Source organism: Amphibalanus amphitrite, unplaced genomic scaffold, assembly GCF_019059575.1.
Source record: "Amphibalanus amphitrite isolate SeventyFive unplaced genomic scaffold, NRLGWU_Aamphi_draft 000065F_arrow, whole genome shotgun sequence".
NCBI lineage: Eukaryota > Metazoa > Arthropoda > Thecostraca > Balanomorpha > Balanidae > Amphibalanus > Amphibalanus amphitrite.
In genome coordinates this window covers 960,267-981,908 of record NW_024881561.1, presented here as the reverse complement: position 1 = coordinate 981,908, position 21,642 = coordinate 960,267, and the positions used below count along the sequence as shown (strand labels likewise).

Sequence of the window (21,642 nt, the reverse complement as noted above, 5' to 3'; positions counted from 1 at the left end):
AGTAGGACGTCTTGAGATCGACTTCCAGCATGTAATGCCACAAGTATTCAATAAAGAAAAATGCATCTTGGGAATGCTAAAAGCAGTTTAGGAGCAGTTCTAGAGCTATAGGTTCATGCATCGATTGAAGGGAGATTAATAAAAAAAAAATTAGCGATATAACGATTTTATAACGATATAACGATAAAACGATACCTATAACGATATAATTTTCTTATAATCGTTTTCATGACAGGTGATCTGGCGAATGCATCAAACCTGACCAAATTTGCACCAAATTTCTTTTTCATATCTTTATATCATATACCTATTTATTTCAGTGTTTTAATCGAAAATAATGTCTGATATAATTGATCAAATCGGCACCGCATCTGGACCAAATGCCTACCAATTGTGTACCAGTTACCTATCATGAAAACGGTTATTCGCAGACATTTGATTGAGGCATTTGATGTATGTAATTTTCGACCTAAAAGAGAGGTAAAGCCGTCTTGGTTTACGGGGCCTGCTAAGCCGTGAGGATGAGGACACGCACACGTCATTATTTTGAACGAACGTTGGTGCCCTTATTTCATGAGGTAAAAACAACTTTGACAACTTTCAGGATCTTTGTTTCTTCTCGCACTGCTGTGGCATAAACATTACGTTTTCTTTCTTCTGTCATCACTCATCGCATTGAAATTACAAAAGCATCAAAATTTCAACAACACACTGCCTACGACATACATGTGTCGCCTCAACGCAGCGAGGGGAGGGAAGGGAGGGGTAGCAACGACCGGCCGCCGTCGGTTCCGTCCGCACATCTGGTTGAGGGGCGTCTCCTGTCGCCATCTGTCATCGTGAATGGGGCCGTGCCGACGTGTCAGACGGGACGAACGGGGGAAGTCGGTCCAGAGTCACTGCGCCGCGCGGTTGTGTGAGCAAGCCGTGGGCTAGGTACCGCTCCAGGTCAGACCATGGTTGGCACTGAAGAGTGCGGCGACACTAAAGAGCTGTGAACGAAGACGGTGAACGGCGAGATGTGGTGACCGCTTGACTGACCTGTGCTCAAAGTCGTGATCTACCGTTGGCCGCTGGGGTCAGTGCGTGAGAAGCTGGACTCGGCAACAACGGAGGACGCAGCTCGACGAGGAAGCTATGCTGTGTTGGTAAGGAACTAAAGCACTTAATTGTAACGAATCCATGACAGATATAAAATGACGATACTAACTCAAGTTTATTGTAAAAGACAAAGCTTTCGATACACACAATATCTTGATAACTGTCTAGGATATGCAGAATATGACGTAAAAATGACTAAGGTCATCAACCTCCGTCTGAGATTATCCTTAAATTGCCCGGACAATATAATGTCATCAGCCTAATGCTTCATCTGCTTCTGTTCTAGAGGGACGTCTGCCGGTTACGACCGGAAGGTTTCCGACGGGACTTGGCAGAACCCACAACAGCAGTATGAACCCGGCGTGGAGTTAATGCGTAATTGCTCGCATGAGCAACCGAAGAGCGACTTCCAGGCGAAGATGGTAAGCAGTTTATGGGGGTGGGGGCTAGCTTAGAGCTGTTGAACAACCTGTCCTTCACCCAAGTCTAAAGGCTGAGACACACTCTTTCTGCAGAAAATTTCATGCGAGAGCCCATTAATTAAACACATGAAATCACGATCGCATCAACCACTTACAGGGATGTGCGAACAATTGACGCGATTGTAATAAATAACATGCATTTGAATAGGCTCTCGCATTCCATTTTCTGTCTTCGGGAAGAGCCTGTTTCAGCGGCTCTACTAGACAGCTCTGGAAAGGGATTGTTATCTTGAAAAACTATATAGCAACCGATTTTAATTGTCAAACGGCGTTCATTTATCTGTCAAGTGCTTTCGCGAGGAACTTCGTAAGGCGTAATATAGACGTAAAACATTTATTACCTAATGACTTTTCCTGGAATGAGAAATGTTTAGAAGTACAAATCTAATTATTGAATTTTATTTCCTGATTTAATTAATTATTCTAAGTATATCACATTCAATTTTTAAGCACTTTTCGTGGAAAAAAGTTATAAATAAGTGTAATTTTATAAAATGGCATTCAACATGTTTCAGCGTAAGCTGACGTTTCCATATAAGGACATTTCATGTAGTAGCTAGCTGTAAAACCTGATTGATATACCTACAAGTGCACATATTTTTGTTTTTGTCCACAGCCGCAGAATTCCTGGAGATGCGCTGGGACATGGATCATAGCAAGGTGGCTCTCAGCGGCAGCTGACCGCTGAGATGTGTCTGAAACAGCCAGAAGGAAGACTCGAGTTGTGGATCCAGGGCACTACTGATCGGAAGGCGGGACCAGCTGTAGGGAGACTACAGCAAAGCCGTCGTACTCAATCTGCTGAACAGACTCCTACTGCAGAGGAAAAACTGGAGTTCGACGTGTTAGAACTGGGGTTAGACCGGTTACCAGTGCTCGTGTTCGTCACCTGTTGTTTGTCACTGCTGTGCTGCTGCTGTATGTCATGTTTGCCACCTGCTAAGCGTTCACAATGTATTTTAAGTGAATAATAACCTTTTTAGGGTTTTGCCGAAACGTCATTATTCTTTTCCTCAGGTTAATAAATATCTAAAAAGTTAATTGTTTTTAAAAACGGGCTTCGCTGAGGAAAACTAAATATTATAACCAAATACATATTTCGGCTTTATTGATCAGCCTTGTTCACTGGTTTGAAATACATTTTTCTCAAAAACATGACCTAAAAATTCAAATATTCATATCGTGCCGTCAGTGATGACGATCTTCTAGCTTACGAAAAACCGAACAAATGAATCGTGGTGAAACACATTTCAAGACACACTGTAACAGGCAAACGCACACATGTTCCTATCTCAACGCAATGTCTCAAATAGGGCTGATGGTGACCTTTCCTTTGATGTTGACCTTTCATTGAACAGGGGGTCGGAAAGGTCACCATCAGCCCTATTTGGGACATTGCGTTGAGATAGGAACATGTGTGCGTTTGCCTGTTACAGTGTGTCTTGAAATGTGTTCCACCACGATTCATTTGTTCGGTTTTTCGTAAGCTAGAAGATCGTCATCACTGACGGCACTATATGAATATTTGAATTTTTAGGTCATGTTTTTGAGAAAAATGTATTTCAAACCAGTGAACAAGGCTGATCAATAAACCCGAAATATTTGGTTATAATATTTAGTTTTCCTCAGCGAAGCCCGTTTTTAAAGACAATTAACTTTTTAGATTTTTAGGGTTTGTCTTGATTTGTAACGAGTATATCAAGTACCTATGTTAACCTTTCATCAAATGAAGGACTCCACATAAAAATAGTATAGGCTGTGGTGGTACATACCATGCTTGGCCGACTGTTGTGTAGTGATCTAGTCGCTGAAGCGTCCTGAAAGTCTGGAAATAAACAGGCATAGCCAAATGGATTGGTTCTAATTATTTTCCTGTGTGGTTTTATCATTTCCCTATTGCGGGGAAACAAGTGGACAATTTTGTTTGTATTTATACAAGTATGTGTATACAAATATTTGTATGTTTACGGACAAAATAAATAGTCATTGTCAATTTTAATGGGACCCGGATCTGTTTCCCAGTGCGGTTTTTACTGGCTTCTCCGTACGGGGAAAAAAGCAGACAAGGCAGTGGGGCCATTGCCAAGTCGGGGAACGGCCGGGGTTCGCGCGGGGGAAAGGTCTTGGAACGTTAGGGGAAAATCACGGTTTCCCCGATCGGGGAAGGTCTCCAGTAAGCATAAACCCGTATAGCCGGGTGGGGGAATGTGCGGGGCTCGCACAGGATCTTCTTGGGGAAAATGTTCGAAAGCCCCGTACGGGGAACCGACCTTAACAACGGGTTTTAACCATAGTCGGCGCGGGGGTAGCTTGGGGGACGTTTGGGGAACGCTTGGGCAGTTATACCGTTTCCCCGTACGAATCCCGCATAAAGTTCCCCGTACAAAGTGTCTCAAATCCCAAGCGAACGCTCCGTTTTCCCCAGGAGAACGGTTGGGGTTTCCCCGAGCCTGCCCCAAGCTCGCCACAGGCCTTCCCCGTACGGGGAAAGCTCCGATTTGCTGGCTGGGCGTGCTCCGGTATATGAAGTGAAATGAAGTGAAGTGAAGTGCTCCGGGCACATGCCACCGAGTGATAGCTCTGGAATGATAGCTTAAATCAGCTATTATCGGTGAAATCCGTCGTGCGTGGCATGGGAGTGCGTGCCCCTGCTCCGGGAGGCAGTGAGGTGGAGGGAAGTGCAGTGCAGCAGTGCAGTGAAGTGAAGTGAAGTGAAGTGCTCCGGGGCCGGGTGGTACATGAGCATTTGCCACCGACACATGCCACCGACACCGACGTTGATCCGACATAGGTGAGTCTGACACATTATATCTTTTGACATTATCTTATATTGTTTAAGTGCTTCATATTCTGGCTTTGGCAAATGGCGCTTCTTTGGTCTGAAAGGAAAGCTGTGTTGTTTGCAAAAATAACTAGAGAAATATATTGGAACTGATCCAGTTTTTTTTTTGCTCCAGACATGGAGCCTGGTCAGTTCTTCCGTCGGCTATCACTTATCGATGGAGGACAACTACGACAACAATACGGGGTCTCCGGGACCGTCTATCACTAAACGCCGTCTGGTCGTGGATGGGGTGGAACTCATGGCCATGAAAGGAACGTCGGTTCAGCGACCCTCCCCCCCCCCCTCCCACCTCCCCCAGTCGATCTCGCGTTAATCGTCGGTCACTCATACTGCGAGTGAGCAGGTATAGCGACCTTTTGTTCTTTCCCGTGCGTTTGTTTGTGTATATATTTGCACTTGTTTTTCATGCAGATGATATGAAGTGTTAATAAATGTTCTATTATTATTTTTCTGTTTTAAAATGTTTTGGATGCTTGAAAGATGCACTTACAAGGGAATATTGCAGAATGCAAAAAAAAACAATTATTGAGACTCTAGTTATCACTGACCTAGGATAACCTTTTTTTGCACGCCTTTTCGGCTTTACACAATTCCTTTTTGGTAATTGATGAGTCCTTTTTGCAGTAACTAGTGAAAGCATATGCTGCTAAAGAAAGCAGTTTTTGCGACCTTTTCATGCAGCAGCTTTAACTAGTAAAGATATTCTACTTTCAGCCCCATTGCTTTCGTTAGCATTATTCTACTTGTCGTGGGGTATCAACAGCGCTAAAACGGTTCATATGTGAGTACGGAAGGTACTAACTGCATGCTATTCTTAGCACCTTTTAAAGTTTAGCACCGCTAGGGTACTGAAAATTGGTCTAGCAGGCGTAGGGTACTACATTTAGTACACGGGTGCTAAACAAATATGGGTACTTATATTAGCACATTGACACTAAACTAGATCTCAGTTAAGTACGAATAAAATGCTTAGCTTAGCACCGCTAGGGTACTGAAAATTAGTCAATTGAAAAGTACCTCTATGGTGCTAAACTTTTTTTACAGTGGGTTTGGCTCCTTGAGCTGGTGCCCCCCCCCCTTGTCTCAAATCGTTCCGCCGCCTATGATGCTCGGTATAATGGACATTGTGTTTAATTTACCAATTGAAAGCTGCAGGCGACTATACTTAGTTAGGCGCTCAAACAAAGCTTTTTCACTACTCATATTTTGCGCAACGACCCGCTTAGTGCTGTTGTTCCCATGCGCATCCGTTCGTTTTCAGCTCCCAGACGCGAAAACACTTGTTTATGGGTTATCCGAATTCGTCACAGCTTTCGTACATTTTCACAGCAACCCGGCACATAAGCATGTCCAGTCTGTAAAACGTTTCCTGCTGATTGAGCTAGATTTTTTATCCGCTCCAAGAGGCATGCCCGGACCATCACCAGCTGGCTTCGGCAGTCGGGCTGTGCGTGCCGTCTGTATCACTGGTAAACTCGTGGTAATGGTACAGGTGTTCCACCAGCTCTCTGCGACGCGTGCTCTTATCGGCTTTGGTAATTTTACGCATACAAAATCGACCTGGCTGTCTAAGTTGGATATTATTTTCTGGCTTTTTTTCTTTTTACAGACAGAAGTATCATCTAGCAATCAAATATGTTGTCAGTTATTTCCAATAGCATTGCTCCGCAGGGATTCAATCACAGGTATTGAAACAAGTAACTCGGGCTATAGGGGACAAGGATGCTGTAGAGATACAGCATTCCCTATCCTTGTCATTTGGCTCGCTTTTCACGGGTTTCTTAAAGAAGCTGTTCACAAATACACAACTCGACTGATGTCGTCCAGACGGCCGTGCCGTGGGCGGCGGGCGGCCCTCCCGACCGGGTCGCCCCGGGTCCGGTCGGGTAGCTCTGCAGTCGGCTCCCGGGCCCGCTCCCCGGCCGTGATGCACCGTTTATTTACTCGCGTCTGCTGTGCGCGATGCGGCCACTCGGGTTTCCTGTATCTGCTGCGGCCGCATCCGGTCGGGATTCCGTTCTGTCTCAGCGGCTCCGTCCGGCCGCCGGCTGCACTGAACTGGCTTCACTCACTCCCACGCAGGCAGGGGTGACTCAATGTGGCGTCTTAGCCGTCCCCGCCCCCGCCCCCGCCCCCGTCCCCGCCCCGTGCCGTCTCCTCCGCCACCCCCGGGGGACCGCCCGGGGAATCATGCATGCTTTTCAGTTCCCTTGGTAGGGGCAGCATCACTGCAGGGCTTACACCCCTCCCTCAGTCAGCATGTTCGAACAGACCCTGTTGACGAGCTCCTGTCAAGAAACATCCCAGACAGGGTGGTGGCTGTTGAGATCTCCCGTGATGATAGTGGCATCATTGCTCGGGAATGCATCCAGGCTGAAGAAGTCGACCCGCTCGTCCTGGGCGGATGTTCGGATGGGCGGGCGGTACACATTGTAGATGTCGAGGTGTCTGGAGTGTTGTCTTGCTGTGCTCAAGATGACACGGATGGCACAGCACTCGGTGGTGTCGTCTTGAGGCTGAAGGGGGGAGCTCCTGATGGTGGTGAAGTTCAGACCGTTCCTGACCAGGATTGCAACGTCCCCGCCGCGGACCGGTCCACCGTCCCTCCTGCCTCGGGCCCTTCTTGAGACTGCAGCCGTCTGATACCCCGGGACCGTGAGGGCCTTGCCAGCCAACTGAGCCTCCTGGATCGCCGCCACGTCCACCTTCGTGTCCGACAGCCAACGGCTGAGCTCCCCGATCTTCCCGAGGACCCCCTCCGCGTTCCAGCTGATCACCAGCAGTCGGCTTCGAACTTGGCAGTTGTGACGGTACCTCCGATTCTTGACTCTCCGGCTGTGGCCTCCCCTGGGCACCCATGGGCCGCAGTCCCTCCTGCCCCCGCCGTCGGGCCTCACGGCGGGGGGCGCGTCGCTCACTTAGCTACGCGGGCCCGGGCTGCCGTCGTACGGCGCCCAGGCCCGCGGAGCTCCGGCGGAGATGGTGAGAAGTGTCGGTATGCAGCCTCGGGGCGGCGGGGCCGCAGGGCGTCGACCCCACGGCGTCCGCACTGTCGGGAGCATCTGGGTTCCATTTGGTGCAGCGCGCGTGGTCTTCGCACCGCGCGCGCCTGGGCCCTCGGATCGCCACCGTAGCAGCAGTCGTCGGACCCCCGCCGTCCACCGCGGGGAGGCGGAACCCGTTGGCCGGGAAGGACCCTCAAGAGGTCACTAGCTACCGTCCGATATCGCTCACCAGCCACGTCGCCAAGCTGATGGAGCGGATGGTGGCAGCTAGGCTCACGCACCTACTGGAGCGAGACAACATTATCCCCGCAGAGCAGGTCGGTTTTCGCCGCGGCCGCTCTGCAGAGGAGAACCTGGGACGACTCATACAAGAAGTCCAGGACGGGTGGAACCGGCCGCCACCGAAGGGACGCCCGTCTGACGGCAAGACCGCCGCCAGGTTCGTGTTGACGGCCTATGACTTCTCCCGCGCCTACGATGTAATCGACCATCAAATGCTGCGACTGAAGATGTCCCATCACCTTCCACGGTGCCTTGTCACGTGGATTCACCACTTCCTCCGAGACCGACGCGCCTGCGCGGAGGTCAATGGGTCACGGAGCCGGAACCGCCCATTCCAAGCTGGCCTGCCGCAGGGGTCCGTCCTCGCACCGACCCTGTTCACGCTGTGGTCGGCGGACCTCGTGGCGGCGCTGAAGCGGATCCCGGGCACCTCTGTCTTCCTGTACGCCGATGACACCGCAACACTGTGTTCCGGCGGTACGATAGCGGAAGCCAGGGACCGGGCTCAACAAGCGGCGGATGCCATAGCGAAATGGGCCCGCGACTGGAAGATGCGGCTGGCAGGAAGCAAGACGCAAGTTTTAGCCCTGTCGCAGCACTACGTCGACGCCCGGGACCTGTACATCCACGTAGACGGGGCACGAGTGGACGCTGGGAGACACCTTCACCTTCTCGGTGTAACCCTGGACCGGCAACTTCACATGGGCGAGCACTGCGCGCGCGTCCGGAAGAAGACCAAGCCGAGGATCGCACAGCTCCGTAAGATGACCGGGCGTTCCTGGGGTCTGCGGGAGCCACAGCTGCGAGTAGTAGCCAACGGCTACATCCGCGGTGCCCTGGAATACGCGGCGGCTGCATGGCTCCCTGCAGCGTCCGAGTCCCACGTAGAGCTACTGGAGATTGAGATGCGCGCCGCAGCCCGCGTTATCACCGGGTGCCCCGTGAGCACGCCGAGGGACCCGCTCCTCGCGGAAGCCGGTCTGGTTCCCGTGAGAGCACGCCGGGACCTGCTCGCTGCCAGACTGAGCTGTCTGGCAGCCTCACAAAGAAGCGGCGACCCACTGCGCGCGGTGGCCGAAGCAACGGCCCCACGGCGGCTCCGCACCACCACCGGCTGGCGCGACACGGGAGCGCGCGCCCTGGTGAGCGCGGGCGTGCGAGATGTACGGCTCTCCAGTAAAAGTCTTGTTGGTTTTGCTTTTTCGGACATATCTGGTCCTATATAATGTTCAAATGCATAAGTATCAACCCGAATTATGTGTATGCACATTTACCACGAGACTGTGAAATTGCATCGTTGTATGCCAAATACTTTCCGAGATATTCACCAAAAACCTCATTTTCTGCCGTTTGGGGTATTCTGGCCGCAATCTTCCTGGGATCGCCTATGACATTAGTAGAGCCATCTAACGAGAGGAGCACGGAAACACAGAATCATGAATGAATCGAGCGCGTAGTAAACGGTGTATGAAAGGGAGACTCGGCAGAGGCTATCCGGGTGGCCGGCGCGCGGCGCGCCCTTAGGCATTGGCCGACCCTTCGGACCGCGTGGGGTCAGAGGTCGCGCTCGGGAAGTCTGGGCTCTGGGTTTTAGCGCTGTGCAGTCAGGAAGGGAGGATAGGATAGCGCTAGCCCGACTGACTACTGTGAATAGTATCTCGGCTGATTCGTGTGGGGTGGAAGGGAGCACAGAACGGGATGGTGGCTAGTGGTGGATGATGGGATGGTGGTTAGGTTAGTGCGTACTGCGTAGAACGTAGCTGAACATGCATTGTTTTTTCATGGCAAACAACATGCAGCATAATGTGCGGGATTATGCCAGAACTCATACAAAAAGGAAATAATATTTCGGACGAGGAAGTGGATGAGTGCCGTGACAAAGCATGACGATGCTGCCAAAATCGGGATGCTTTTTTGCCCCCACCCCCATTTTTTTACCCCTAACATGCAGCGCTTGATCCGAACTTAAAGGTCCCCGACTGACCTTAGACCTTAAAATCGCACCCGTTCGGTGCGCCACCTTTTCTTCAGGGGCGCTCTTCTTGGTTGTATCTGTTCTTACCAATAACTAAAGCAAATCGAATGTATAATAAAAAAGGCATACCTCAAACACAGTTTTATTCACACCCGCTCGTGTGCATACTTGTTTTGACCTATACCTTCTCGAATCATAATATATCACTTCAGTGCTTAACCCTCAACGGAATTTTGGGTTTCCTGCATATACCCAGGCCGAGGGGGGGGGGGCGATTACGACCCCTCTCCGTCTTTTTTGCCCCATAATTGAGCTAGCGCCTTGCGGATAAAACTGAGCGCGTGCGTCGTATGAGATGCAGCAACTGGTACCCGAGTTGAATGTCTCAGGTCAACCGATAAACTCTGAGGTCAGTACAAGTGCTCCAAGTCGCGGGATCGTTTTTTGGTAAACAACTTCACCATAAGTGGTTACAGAGCCAAGATCATGGCACCATCGAGTTGTGCATGCTCAAGCGTCGAATAGTATACGCTTTGTTTTTGTTGAGGTCAATTTAATGTGTTCACATCAGGTCATGGTCAGGGCAGAGCCACTCAGGCCACGAAGCTGGCCCAAGGAGGTCATATCGCTTCTTCGATTCGGTAGGTCCTCACAAGTCCACTGGTGGCTTCCCGACTCGCTAGCTCAATTTGATCGGGACTTTTTGGTGAAAACTCCTGCAACAGGGTGTCCGGAAAGTCCTGGCGCTTTTCAACATTTTTGAAATAAATGCCTTTGGTCCATATACACTCAGCAATAGAACAAAACAATGACCAGGAGCACCAAGCCACATGCTTGTGCTAAGTGCCCATTCATTGAAACCACCGTCTGTGCCGACGACGGTCTCGACGCAAGGGCGGAAACGCCTGCGGCTTTTGACGATGCAGGACATTTCCTGTCCTCCCATGCTGTCATGATGCGAGTCTTCAGCGACTCCAGGCTGAGATGAGAGGTGGCCGAGAGCTTATTCTGCAAAACGCGTAGCATGCCTTAGTTGAGCGGGTTAAGGCTGGGATAATAAGGTGGCCTTATCTCATTTCACCACGGTGATCTGGTCTGCCGAGCTCCTCTGTCAGTTTGGTTTGGACGGCAGCGGCGTTGTTGGAGGGCGCTCCGTGCTGTTGAAGTGCGAAATGACCCTTTCGTCGACAATCAAGGCGACGACCCTTAGGGCACGTCGCCTTGATTGTCGTGTCCACTGTCCAGGAACCCCTCGTGGACCAGCCTGTCAGCCATTTATTTAACCTTGACGAAGATGATGGAACATTTGTGCCCATCAGACCCCAGATTTTCTTCGATTGCCGCTGAAATGCTGCTTCAGTCTCAGCAGCTTTGGCATACCGTGGTCGTAAATGAGTGATAATATTTTCTAAGAAATTTCCGAGCCGGAATGCACCTTTGCCTGCTCAACCGTTCGCCGGGAAACGCCGCATCGCGCTGCAAATCGCGCCTTGTTCAAGCCGCACCGGGCTCTCAGAGACAAGGCGCATCTTCGCCCATATACCTAGCACTGAAAACGATTCAACGTCATATTTACGCGACCCTTAGCTGAGCGGTGAACGAGGGTTCATATCTGCGGTGATTGGTTGAAAGTCCAACAATCACAGTGCGCGTTAGACGACGTCCAAAAGAGGCGCCAGAACTTTCCGGACACCCTGTTCGCGCACCGGGAGATCGTTCCGGTTTCGTTCATGCGGTCACCATTTCTCCCAAGTCTAGCGACCAGCTTGAAAACCCGCCGAGAAGCACGAGTGTGGCCGTATCATGACCACGGGCATCGCCATCATGTCGGTCTGTGTTTGTGTTAGGCACTTTTCGGAGCGATAAAAGAAGAAAGTAAATATACAGACTGAATAGTAGAAGTTATAACGCAAATACAAAATGTTTGCCTACTAAATTATGACATAAATTGAAATTTGTAAGATGCAATGTTAGCTTTTCAGAACAAAACAAGATGTGGGAAAAAATACCTTGTTTGTGATCACCAGAAGCGAATTTTGCCGTTGGGAAACTAGTTAAAAACAGCTGAAAAGTGATAGCACGGATTGACTTCAGTTAACTTTCCGGAGTCGGAGTCGAGGCAGCTGGACCGACTCCGACTCCGACTCTGACTCCTGGCTGCTTGCCACGACTCCGGGCGACTCCGACTCCGACTTCGACTCTGACTTCGACTCCGACTCCGAAACCCTGCCTCCTACCCTCAGTTTTTCGCAAATAACTCGCGCAAAAAGCGGCTGATTGCGACGAAACTTTCAATGCCCTCGAGTTAATCAATATTACGCCTACCCTATAATTTGTATGACCCTGACTCAAAAGACCTTTGACTTGTGACCTGTTTTCCAAGACCATGTTTGGCCGGAATCGCGAATCGCGTTTTGGCGTATTTCGAGTAGAGCGCGTTTTATTGTCTTTTTGTGGCTTTAAGCGATCAAACATGTGAAAGGATGGTGATCCCATGGATTCCAGTGGGTATCAAGGTTACGTGAAGGTCAGTCAGGTCACTGGCCTTTGATGACCTTTGTTCACTCTTTCGAGTTCTACATGTTTCTAAGGTAGATTTTGGAGTTGATTTCGCATTTAGAAACCGTTTGAACATTTAAGAAGTAGTTTTGGTTCCCTCGTAACATGTGACCTGACCTGACCTGACCCGACCTGGCCTAAATGCACGAAAACATCATCTGTGATAAAAAGCAACTTGAAATTCGTGATCAGCACCCCGCAAAACCCTATAACAGCTTCACTTTCACGAAGTGAAGCTGTTACTTCACGAAGCTCTAACAGGTCCTGATTCTCCCGTTTTTTTGAGTTATATTGACCTGTCAACCAATGACCTAGGACCTTAAAATTGGATATCATCGGCCTCCTCTCGTCACGGGCGACACGCTCTTTTTCCGAGAAGCTCTAGCTCGATCAGGGGCTGAACGGCAAAGGGGTCCAACGGACCCTCCTCCCCCCCTTTACGATAGACGCTGGGAAAACACCAATATGGGCGAGGGTGAAAATACAGCTGCTGTCATAAAAATTCAGCTTGAATCAAAGGTCACGCTTGCCAAATTTCAGCTCTCGCAGCTATCAACAGTCAACACAAATAAACATGTGGACTGTGGAGGCGGCGCCCCCCCCCCCTCTCCTCTCGGCCACTGCCAGCGAGGTTTTAAGCGTATCATACACGTTACAAAGCATCATATCAAGATGACACACCCCAGCAGCCATATGCACTGAACGAAAACTTATTACCCACGCTAGTCTATCGGCACCATAGCATATGGTCAAGACTAGTCGTCAGCCATGCCGGACGCGCACTCGACCAACCCTCCGAGCCCGTTGACTGAGGGTGACCTTGACATGTCAAGCCTGATCGGCGGCCGGCCGCTGTCGTGCGGTCGTTACACGCGGAGGGGAGGGAGACACAAAGCTCTACGTTATAGCTGACCTCTGACCTTTCCCTGCGCCCTGGTCACTGACCCCGCTCCATGTCGCTGGGCGGTGGCATGGCGGTGGAAACCGGTTCTAGCCTCTACACATGCCACCATTCTAACCCTCCCCTCCCCACGCTACTACGCGGCGTGGAGTACGCTCGTGCGTAACTGGGCGGAGCAAGGGGCCGCGCGATACAGGGGCGGAACTGGTTGCCCTCCCGCTCGCCGAGCGACCAACGACTAATACCCTGGAGAACCGTACCTGTGGAGGAGCGCCTGCACGTCACCATCCCACCGTGGATCGATGACACCAGGGTCCAGTTCAGACTTGACATCGGCAACCACATCAGCCGCACAGCACCACCCGACGTCCGGCGGGAGAGAGCGGAGGAGCATCTGGCCACCCTCCCAGACGACGCCGTATGGGTGTGGAGCGACGGCTCGGCGGAGGGAGGTGTCTCAGCCGGAGGGAGTGGAGCGCTGATAATCCTCCCCTCAGGCGAGGAACACGAGCTCCGAGCCCCTGCGGGCAGGATATGCAGCAGCACCCGCGCCGAATTGGTGGCGATCCGCGGGGCACTGGAGATGCTGCTGCGGCTGGAGGGCGGCCTGGCGGAGAGCCCGGTCATCGTCTGCGCCGACTCGCAGGCGGCGCTCGCCACACTGGCGAGTGGGGCTGGGAGCCAGGCGACAGCACTCGGCGCCGCCGTATGGCGACTGCTCCTGGCGCTCACGGACGGAGGACGCCGAGTCTTCATGCAGTGGATCCAAGCGCACTGCGGAATACCCGGCAACGAGAGAGCGGACGTGCTGGCTAAAGAGGCATCCAGCCTGTCGCAAGACGCCGTCCCAACGGACGTCCGCTCGATGGTGAAGGCAGTCGGCCGCTCCGCCACCAAGGCATGGCGTCGCAGCTGGCCAGACAGCTTCTTCAAAACCATCATGGGAGACCGGATGCCGATGCCGGTGCTCCTGGAGTCTCGCGACGAGGCGGTCAACGTCCACCAGCTGCGGGCGGGACACTGGAGCCGCTCGCAGAGCTACCTTCACAGAATCGGACGCCGCCCCGAGCGCGACTGCCCACAGTGCAGTGATCTGGCCTGCCCGGCGGCGCGCTGCCTGGTGTGTCGCGAGGGCCCAGACACGCCGGAGCACGTGCTGCTGAGGTGCCCGTGCTTGGCTGGCGCGAGGCTCCGCCTACTCGGCAATATCAGACCGGACCCTACGCAGCTTCGGGACGGCGGGGCCGTGGCGGCCTTGAGCCGCGGCTACCTCAGTCACCAAGAGCCGTTTGGCTACGGTCGGCCGTGAGCCGACCCGGGGAGACCAACAACAACAACAGCTCCTGTCAATAAGAAAGGCTTACATTGTTCCTTTATAGATACCGTGCTCCACTAAAATTTATCAATTCTTTAGTCCGGTGATCAAATTGTCCGCCAAGCAAACGGCTCGGCGGACACAGCCAGATAGAATATTTCAAATTTTAGATTGTAAATGTGTCACACATGTGTCCTTTTGCCTGTATTCTCGATGAGACGTCCGTTGAAGAGGCAAGGTGTCCATCGTTGTCGGTGAAGCTGCTCCAGGATGCAGCCATGAGTCAACCAAACACGGAGCTCTAACTCGGTTAACTACAAACCACTTATTTGGTGCAAACGGCCTGCAAGGGTCGCTGCACTGTGCAGTATGTACGGCTCTCCAGTAAAAGTCTTGTTGGTTTTGCTTTTTCGGTCATATCTGGTCCTATATAATGTTTAAATGCATAAGTATCAACCCGGATTATGTGTATGCACATTTACCACGAGACTGTGAAATTTCATCGTTGTATGCCAAATACTTTCCGAGATATCCACCAAAAACCTCATTTTCTGCCGTTTGGGGTATTCTGGCCGCAATCTTCCTGGGATCGCCTATGACATCCATGGTGCCACCTAGCGAGAGGGACGCGGAAACACAGAATCATGAATGAATCGAGCGCGTAGTAAACGGTGTATGGAAGGGAGACTCGGCAGAGGCTATCCGGGTGGCCGGCGCGCGGCGCGCCCTTAGGCATCGGCCGACCCTTCGGACCGCGTGGGGTCAGAGGTCGCGCTCGGGAAGTCTCGGCTCTGGGTTTTAGCGCTGTGCAGTCAAGAAGGGAGGGGAGGATAGCGCTAGCCCGACTGACTAGTATCTCGGCTGATTAGTGTGGGGTGGAACGGATCACAGAACGGGATGACAAGTGATGGCTAGTGGTGGATGATGGGATGGTGGTTAGGTTAGTGCGTACTGCGTAGAACGTAGCTGAACATGCTTTTTCATGGCAAACAACATGCAGCATAATGTGCGGGATTATGCCAGAACTCATACAAAAAGGAACTAATATTTCGGCCGAGGGAGTGGATGAGTGCCGTGACAAAGCATGACGATGCTGCCAAAATCGGGATGCTTGTTTGCTCCCATTTTTTTTTTTTATTAAGTTTTAACCCTAACATGCAGCGCTTGATCTGAACTTAGAGGTCCCCGACTGACCTTGGACCTTAAAATCGCACCCGTCCGGTGCGCCACCTTTTCTTCAGGGGCGCTCTTCTTGGTTGTATATGTTCTTACCAATAACTAAAGCAAATCGAATGTATAATAAAAAAGGCATACCTCAAACACAGTTTAATTCACATCCGCTCGTGTGCATACTTGTTTTTACCTATACCTTCTCGCATCATAATATATCACTTCAGTGCTTAACCTTCAACGGAATTTTGGGTTTTCTGCATATACCCCGGCCGAGGGGGGGGGGGGCGATTACGACCCCTCTCCGTCTTTTTGCCCCTAATTGAGCTAGCGCCTTGCGGATAAAACTGAGCGCGTGCGCCGTATGAGATGCAGCAACTGGTACCCGAGTTGAATGTCTCAGGTCCACCGATAAACTCTGAGGTCAGTATAAGTGCTCCAAGTCGCGGGATCGGTTTTTGGTAAACAACTTCACCTTAAGTGGTTACAAAGCCAAGAGTTTTGCATGCTCAAACGCGTCGAATAGTTTACGCTTTGTTTTTGTTGAGGTCAATTTAAGGTGTTTACCTCAGGTCATGTCAGGGCAGAGCCACTCAGGCCACGAGGCTGACTCAAGGACGTCATATCGCTTCTTCGATGCGGTAGGTCCTTACAAGTCCACTGGTGGCTTCCCGACTCGCTAGCTCAATTTGATCGGGACTTTTTGGTGAAATCTCCTGTGACCTTAGTGACGTCATAAATGAAGTCGCCTAACTTTAAGAATGGAAAAGTGAATGCTGGGCTTGCAAAAATTGCATAAAATCACGAATTCATGCGCTTGAGACAGCTTTAGATGGCTCCCGGCGCCAAAATAACAGTTTTCATATTTCCCAATTGATTAATAATCGTGAGGTTGCGTGACCGTCGACCGACCTGACTTCAGGTGACTCTTAAGAAAAATACGAGATAGCTACATACAAGTTGTGAGGCCTCTGGGAGATAGTACTAGATCATATAAGCTTCATTCCCCGTTGAAAAGTCCCTTGGCACGAAGGGTGCTGCGACGTCGCGACATTTTGGGGCCTTACAGAGGTTCACTTTTGACGCCATTGGTCAACGGCCTGACCTTAACCTTCGCACTTGTAGGAGGGTGTCGAACAGACCTCCTACCCTCAGTTTTTCGCAAATAACTCGCGCAAAAGGCGGCTGATTGCGGCGAAACTTTCAGTACCCTCGAGTTATTCAATATTACGCCTACCCTATAATTTGCATGACCCTGACTCAAAAGACCTTTGACTTGTGACCTGTTTTCCGAGACCATGTTTGGCCGGAATCGCGTTTTGGCGTATTTCGAGCAGAACGCGTTTTATTGTCTTTTTGTGGCTTTAAGCGATCAAACATGTGAAAGGATGTTGATCGCATGGATTCTAGTGGGTATCAAGGTCACGTGAAGATCAGTCAGGTCACTGAACTTTGATGACCTTTGTTCACTCTTTCGAGTGCTACATGTTTCTAGGGTAGATTTTGGAGTTGATTTCGCATTTAGAAACCGTTTAAACATTTAAGAAGTAGTTTTGGTTCACTCGTAACATGTGACCTGACCTGACCTGACCCGACCTGGCCTAAATGCACGAAAACATCATTTGTGATCAAAACTAACTTGAATTTCGTGATCAGCACCCCGCAAAACGCTATAACAGCTTCACTTTACGAAGCTTAACAGGTCCCGATTCCCCGACTTTTGAGTTATATTGACCTGTCAACCAATGACCTAGGACCTTAACCCTCGCCGGCACAGGCCATTTTGCGTCCTTCGACGGCACAAGGGGGGTTGGTACGACCCCCCCCCCCCCTCGCGTTTGGCCCCTGATCGAGCTAGAGCTTCGCGGAAAAAACGAGCGTGTTGCCCGTCACGAGAGGAAGCCGATGATACCCAATTTTAAGGTCCTAGGTCATCGGGTGACCTTCCAGGTCAGGTCAATGACCCAAAAACCGGGAAAATCGGGACCTGTTAGAAAATCGTAAAGTGTGGCTGCTATGTGGTTTTCCGGGGTGCTGATCACGAATATCGTATTAGTTTTGATCAGAGATGATGTCTTTAAGCATTTAAACCAGGCCGGATCAGGTCAGGTCAGGTCAACCGGTAGGGGTTGTGACGGGTATTCGTAATACGTGTCAACCGCCTCTGACAGCTTCGTAACATGTTACGAAGGCACCAGAACTACTTCGTAAATGTTCAAATGGCTGCTAAATTCGAATTCAGCTCCAACAACTAGCCTAGAAGCATGTAAAACTCGAAAAAGTGAACCGAGGTCACCCGAGGTCACCAAAGGTCAATGACCTGACCTGACCTTCAGGTGACCTTGACACCCACCCTAATGCATGGGAGCAACATCAAATCACATGTTTGAACGTTTGAAACCACGAAAAGCTTGCAAACGCGCGGCTAATGCGAGCCGACATACGCCGAATCGCGATTCCGGCCAAACATGGTCTCGGAAAAGAGGTCACAGGTCAAAGGTCATTTGGGTCAGGGTCAAAAAATTTTCAGGGTAGGTGTAAAATTGATCAATGCGAGGGTACTGAAAGTTTCGTTGCGATCGGCCGCTTTTTACGCAAGTTATTCGCGAAAAACCTTAGGGGGGGTTGCATCAACCCCCCCCCCTGTGCCGGCGAGGGTTAAAATTGGGTATCATCGGCCTCCTCTCGTCACGGGCAACACGCTCTTTTTCCGCGAAGCTCCAGCTCGATTAGGGGCTGAACGGCAAAGGGGTCCAACGGACCCTCCTCCCCCTCTGTACGATAGACGCTGGCAAAACACCAATATGGGCGAGGGTGAAAATACAGCTGCTGTCATAAAAATTCAGCTTGAACCAAAGGTCAGGCTTGCCAAATTTCAGCTCTCGCAGCTATCAACAAAAATAAACATGTGGAGGCGGCACCCGCCTCCCCCCCCCCCTCCTCTCGGCCACTGCCAGCGAGGTTGCGTATCATACATGTTACAAAGCATCATATCAAGATGACACACCCCAGCAGCCTGAACAAAAACTTATTACCCACGCGAGTCTATCGGCACCATAGCACATGGTCGAGACTGTCGTCAGCCACGGACGCGCACTCGACCAACCCTCTGAGCCTGTTGACTGCGGGTGACCTTGACATGTCTAGCCTGATCGGCGGCCGGCCGCTGTCGTGCGGTCGTTACACGCGGAGGGGAGAGAGACACAAAGGTCTACGTTATAGCTGACCTCTGACCTTTCCCTGCGCCCTGGTCACCGACCCCGCTCCATGTCGCTGGGCGGTGGCATGGCGGTGGAAACCGGTTCTAGCCTCTACACATGCCACCATTCTAACCCTCCCCTCCCCACGCTACTACGCGGCGTGGAGTACGCTCGTGCGTAACTGGGCGGAGCAAGGGGTCACGCGATACAGGGGGGGCATTCCACGATAGATCGTACCAGGCCCGTCACCCTCATCTCTCAGAGTTTAATGAAAATCGGTCCTAGGGGTAATCATAGGCCCCAAAGACGCCTGGCAAAATATCAGACTTCCCAGATCAAAACTTTTTGAGTTATATTGAATTACATTTTTTAACTTCGGTATGTAACGGTGAGTTTGATGGCCTGTAACTCCAAAACGGGTTACGCAACCAACAAAAAGTAAACAACACTAAGCTTGCGATGAATCAAAAATTAATATTACTATTTAAAAATTCCAAAGAAAAATTTCATTGTCGAGCAAAAACTTTAATCTTTTTTCATTTGCCTCTAATGACTTTTGGGACCAAAATTTTTCACATTTTTATTTTTTCAAAATAATCTTCATGTCATTGCAAATCGACATGCAAAAAATTAGAAAGGTGTTCTTTCTATAAGTTCCTCATTTTCCCGCAAACAAAATGGGTTTCGGAGGGGTTGATACGACCCCAGCACGCCGTTTCGCTTCTAATGGAGCTAGAGCCTCGCGGAAAAAAGGAGCGTGTGTGCCGTTACAAGTCGCAGCGATTGGTACCCGATTTTAAGGTCTCAGGTTAACCGGTAGCGTCTGAGGTCAGGTCACGTGACTGAAGTTACGGGTTCGGTTTTTAGTAAATAACTTCGCAAAAAATGGCCGCAGAGCCGCGATTTTGGCATCGTTGTGTTCGCCTAGCTCAGGTGCATCGAATGGTATACTTTTTGCTAGGGTGAGGTCAACTTAAGTAGTTGACCTCGGGTAAGGTCAGGTCAGAGCCCCTCAGGTCACGAAGCTGGGCAAAGGGTATCATATGGTATATCATTCGATTCGGAAGGTCTTCCCGAGTCCATTGGTGGCTTTCTCGACTCTCTAGCTCCATTTGATCGGGAGTTATTGACGAAAAACTCGTACGACCCTAGTGACGTCATAAATGACGTCACGCAAGGTTAACAATGCAAAAGTAAAGCATTGGACTTTGCAAGGAGTGCATGAAATCACGATACCATGTACGTGGGATAGTTTTAGATCATTCTCGGTGCCAAAATAACAGTTTTTATATTTCCCCATTGATTTATAACAGTGATGTCACGTGACCGACCTGACCTCATGTAACCTTGAAAAATTCCCAGATATACAAGTTGTGAGACCTCTGGAGGACACCATGTATGCGTCCTGTAACTTTCATCTCGGACAGCTATGGTCATTGGCGTCCAAAACAATGTCAGAACCAAGCAGCCTTTTTCACCCTCGCGCTTATAGGAAAGAGGGTTGAATGAACCCTCTTTTCACTTTTTTTCAGATGACTCAGACTTGAATTGAAATTTCAGTAACCCGTGATGTCACTAGGCAGCTTTACCACGCCATTTGTAAGCTCCCCTCCCGAAATCACTATTCGAAACCGTTATCGTGACGTAAAATAAATACATTTATAGAAAGAACACCTTCCTAGTTTTTTGCATACTTCTTAACAATGAGCCAAATATTTTTTCAAAGAAATAAAAATTCAAAAAAATTTGGTCCCAAAGTCCAAAAAATACAAATGAAAGAAAACTCGATATGTCATATATCAAAAATAGCGTATTTTTCGAAATTTCAAAAATACATATAAATCTCTGTTTCATTGCAAGTTCAATTGTATATAACATTTGGCATTTGAATAATCCGTCTTAGAGTTACAGCCCGCCAAACTTAGCGCTGCAAAGCAAGATCCAAAAAATATTATACACCATAACTCAAAAAATACTTATCTGATAAGCCTGAAATTGTTACAGGTGGATTCAGAGCCCCTGATTACCCCTGAGACCAATTCTCGTCAAATTCCGAGAGATGAGGGTGTCAAATTGGAAAAAAGTGGTACGATCTATCGTGGAATGCCCCAGGGGCGGAACTGGTTGCCCTCCCGCTCGCCGAGCGACCAACGACTAATACCCTGGAGAACCGTACGCTGCACAGTGCGATACACCAACGCTGAGCAGATTCACGCTACAACATACCGGGCCATCAGCGGCTCTCAGCAGGGCCATCAGCGACTCTGAGCAGAACCATCAGCGCGGGGTGCGCCGGCCGCCCACCGGGAAGACATAAAATCCGACGGGCCATACCGCACTGCACCCTACCTGATGTCATCGACGGATTGGGAGGAGGTCGCCCCCGCAAGGCCGCGCGGCCAGAGCGGGCCGCCGACGAACGCAGTTGGGCGCTGCAGTGGCGCTCCTATGGCCTCCGAGCTGTTTCCAGTGGCTTAGCTTGCAGTTCTGCTAGTCCCGTGGTATTTCTGACGTTTTATGTTTTGAGCGCTTATCCGCGGCAGTGTGCGGTATAAAACCTCTTTGAGGTTAGGCTGTTGGATGCCTGTCTGATGCTCTGAGCAGTAACTCCGTGTTCCCGCACCGGCTGCCCTGCAGAGATCAAAAGAGAAGAGCAGGCGGCGCCAGCCTGGCTATGTGGTCGGTAAACATAGTTCACAGCCTGCACAGATGTTACGCCTGCACCTATTCCTTTTCCTATGAGAGGAACGGGGGAGTAAGTACTCGGAAAATGCCAGGGCGGACAGGATGAAGAGGTGCAGGTGTTA

At 50.4% G+C, this 21,642-nt stretch overlaps 1 protein-coding gene and 1 long non-coding RNA gene across 2 annotated transcripts; both read left to right on the top strand.

Annotated features, from left to right (window-relative positions):
* Positions 1–765: 765 nt before the first annotated feature.
* Positions 766–2,785, top strand: LOC122378777. The gene is made up of 3 exons (XR_006256074.1): positions 766–1,148; positions 1,388–1,523; positions 2,200–2,785. It is a non-coding gene; the product is annotated as an uncharacterized LOC122378777 (long non-coding RNA).
* A 4,896-nt stretch (positions 2,786–7,681) lies between these two features.
* On the top strand, positions 7,682–14,459 carry LOC122378769. The gene is made up of 2 exons (XM_043360235.1): positions 7,682–8,857; positions 13,419–14,459. Exons 1-2 carry the CDS (start codon positions 7,682–7,684, stop codon positions 14,457–14,459), a joined length of 2,217 nt encoding a protein of 738 aa, XP_043216170.1.
* The last annotated feature ends 7,183 nt before the right edge of the window (positions 14,460–21,642 follow it).

Excerpts from the sequence above, each read along its gene's own strand:
- LOC122378769 (XM_043360235.1), top strand. The coding sequence starts at position 7,682 with ATGGAGCGGATGGTGGCAGCTAGGCTCACGCACCTACTGGAGCGAGAC. Across the intron at positions 8,858-13,418 it reads ACACGGGAGCGCGCGCCCTG|GAGCGCCTGCACGTCACCAT; the intron begins GTGAGCGCGGGC and ends GTACCTGTGGAG.